The 3,315-nt window shown below is 39.5% G+C and overlaps 1 protein-coding gene across 1 annotated transcript in view; it reads right to left on the bottom strand.

The window, feature by feature from the left end:
* Positions 1-621: 621 nt before the first annotated feature.
* The window catches only part of LOC138009845 (uncharacterized), an 18,595-nt gene continuing 15,901 nt past the window's right edge, over positions 622-3,315 (bottom strand). Inside the window, exons 3-5 of the mRNA XM_068856840.1 lie at positions 2,498-2,566; positions 1,775-1,843; positions 622-667 (exon numbers count right to left, since the gene is read on the bottom strand). Of these exons, the coding sequence (XP_068712941.1) occupies positions 622-667; positions 1,775-1,843; positions 2,498-2,566 (184 nt within the window). The remainder of the gene's footprint in view (positions 668-1,774; positions 1,844-2,497; positions 2,567-3,315) is intronic.

Below are 3,315 nucleotides of genomic sequence, written 5' to 3'. Positions count from 1 at the left end.
TTATGTGTAGTTGGCTTGAGTGTATTGCCTGTATAGCTGCATTCGTAATAGTTTTGTCGCGTCATGGATATTTAATACATCGAAAAATTGGCCGGGGTGTGGCACTTTCTTTGCGTGATTGAAAGACTTCCTCTAATAGAGGAGTTGACTGTTTTAAATTTGTCTGCAATCTAAGCGAGTAACTAAAGAGTTGAAAGCTTTTATGTGAGTGAGGTGAGTGGAGTGAGTGAGGTGAGTGAGTGATTGAGTGAGTGAGTGAATTGCGTAAGTGAAAGTGGGGTGATTCTGAGTAAATAATCTCTTAGGATGGTCAAGGGAGTAACATAATCATTAATACTTATAAAAGATGATAAACTATAATTTCAAAGGAGATTTTTCCAAGCTAACCGTGCGAAAATATGGCGTACGCACACATGGTCAAGAAATCAGTGAGTGTAGCTTTTGCCGAGGGTCGGCTGTCAAGCGTAAAATATCGAGGGTCGAGAGTAAAAAGTCGAGGGTCGAGGGTATAATATCGAGGGTCGAGGGTAAGATGTCTAGCAATTGAATGTGTTAGTGTATCCGCAAACATTTCGTGTCACACGATAATCAAAACGAATATCATTGAGGATATACAATTTCCTACTTTTCATCTTTTTCTCTCAGCATCTCATCCTTCTCTATAATCCTGTTTTCAAAAAATACATATATTTGTATATATCATATCTGATGCCTAGCTTTTATTCTTTGGCCCTTCAGATTATTTGATTGATACCCAGGTAAATTAACTAACAAATCTGTTCTGATCTGTTCTGTCGCAAAGCACGCAGGAAAAAGGGATAGAGCACGAGAGAAAACACGAGATGTAGTTGAGTATTTTCCCTACTTATTTGGCAAGCCTTTTTTATTTGTTTTACAACAAATAAATCCTGATTTGTTCACCGCATTTGGATAAATTTTTCGGTAAACGTTATTTTTCAAATCCAACGAGTGGCGTCACGGTCAGCCGTGCTCGTGCATCTGTACCTCGTAAGGCACGACAGACCAATTATCATCCTTGATAGAATGGTCAAAAAATTGTATTGGTTAACCACGATCAAAGCTGTCAAATGTCAAACCATTAAAAATCATGAAAGCTAACAAGCTAACAGATGAGTGCAAGTAGTGTTCTTAGCCCAAAATCGAGATCGGAAAGGTACGTAAACATAAAGTAAAAGGTAAAGTAACTTTCTTTAAAGTTCCTTCAGCTACGAGGCTAGTATCAATGGAAGCCGACGGTGCGTCCTGTACCCCCCTCCCTCTGTCAGAGCTCCGTCTTACGGGTATTTAAAGCTATAGCTACACGGATCAGAGGAAAGTCGAAACAGACGTTTAAGTCACCGAGGATCGAACCGGGGATCTCTCGCTCCGAAAGCCGCGCACTATCCGACTGAGCCACGACTGCTCCTCCATCCTTTGCCAGAGCGAAGGGCTAAGGTCTTATAGGGAGCTGCAATCGGATAACCTTTCTTATGGCTCATAGTGCCACATAATATATACTCTTTTAAAAGGCTACATGCTTGGATGTCCAACCTTTCAGTTATTTCATTGGTTTATATTAGCCGGCTGGTGTTACTCCCATGTGTTAATTCTAGCCCATACATGTTTTTTTTCTCGGTCTTTTATCTTCATAGTGAGTGACATTCGAATTTGAACGAGTCTTCACCAACAACGTAAAGTAAAGTAAATAAATAAAAGCTGAAAGGCTTTCACTGACTGAAGCGGATTTGCTAGTCTGTGCAAGTGCAATCTTCACCTGTCTGCTGTAAATGATTGTTGGTTTGTAAATGTCGTGGCTTCAAGTTGTTTTCCTAGAGCAGCAATCCTGTCAAGTGAAAAAGCAGACGAACATTACTAGCGAATTTGAATTTAAACGATTTTAGACTTGGCGCATTGCTGGATATTTCCGGCCACCTCAGTAGGCTTGTTTTGGGGACTGCAAACGTGCAAATATTACCTACAAAACAGAGTCGAAATTTAACATTGCAAAGCAAATTAACTTTAAAACAAAATTGCTTATGAAGTTAGCCTCTAAAGACGCTGAATGTGGCACTGTGTCGGCGAGTGTTTAAAACCCGAGAATTCGGTAGTATCATGACTAAGTGGATAAAAGTGTAGGTTGAAAGGCTGACGTTTCAAGCGTTAGTCCTTCGTCAGAGCGAAGGGTTATAATTTAAGGTCTTAGGGAGCGGATTGCAATCGGATAACCTTCCTTTGGCCATGGTGCCACTTAATACTGTATAAAAGGGCTGCATGCCCGGGTGACCATCTTTTGACTTATTTCGCCTTTACAGTTAGCAGTAGCCGAGTGGTGTTATTCCGTGTATGAATTCTAGTTCAATACTTGTATTTTCTTGTCTTTGGTATTCAGCGTGAGTTACATTTGAATTTGAAGTCTGCACCAACAACGTAAAATATATAAATTAGGACTTTTGCTGCCTGAAGCGGATTCTTTTGTGTGTGCAAATGTAATCCATACCTTTCTCCAGAAAAGGATTGCTGGCCTATAAATTCCATGGCTTCAATTTTTTGCCCAAGAGCAGCAATCCTGTAAAAAAAAAAACCAAGCCGACAGACAGTAGTGAGTTTGAATTTTTAGGCTTTTCGAAATAGCTCAATGCTGTGACGTTCGGCGTGTTTTTAGGCCTCTTCACACCAAGTTTAGTTACATCGTTTTCGGTGTCTCGAACGTTATTTTCAGCCTCACGATAGTTGCAATGGAACTGCAATTTGATCATGATCAATACAGTTTCACCACTCAAAAAAAACCCTTGATATAGAAGGGTTATAACTACTATACTGTATCACGTAACAGCAACGTTATGTACCATATGAAACACCAATTATTGCTGAACAAAACGCGCTAACTATTGTGACGTATAGGTTACCATGGCAACCTGAGAGCTCTCCAAAACACCCTATATTTGGTCTTTGACTTGCTTTTATCTCAAAAATGATCTCGGTGACCCCCAACAGCTTTGTATTGTAGAATAGTCATTGGCAATCTGAGATACAATTATCAGCAAAGTTTTAAAAAATGCATGGGAGCCATCTAAGAGCTACCTCGAAAAGAGACGTTTGTCCTTAAAAAATGTTAGGTGGTTCGATACAAATCCGTTGTATGATGGCCATTAATTTTAACCAAACCATAACCCTTTATTTGCATTCACATTATTGAGTTATTTATTAGCTAGGAAACTTAACATTTGGTGCACCTGCCATCCGTAGGCAAGGGTGCGTTTAATTTGTGCATGGTTTAAGTTAGACGCAAATTAGTTATAAGTTATAAGTATTTCT

The sequence above is a fragment of the Montipora foliosa genome, chromosome 7 (genome assembly GCF_036669935.1).
Source record: "Montipora foliosa isolate CH-2021 chromosome 7, ASM3666993v2, whole genome shotgun sequence".
NCBI classification, from domain to species: domain Eukaryota; kingdom Metazoa; phylum Cnidaria; class Anthozoa; order Scleractinia; family Acroporidae; genus Montipora; species Montipora foliosa.
Note: the sequence above shows the minus strand (reverse complement) of the source record. Positions and strands in the feature narration are given on the sequence as shown.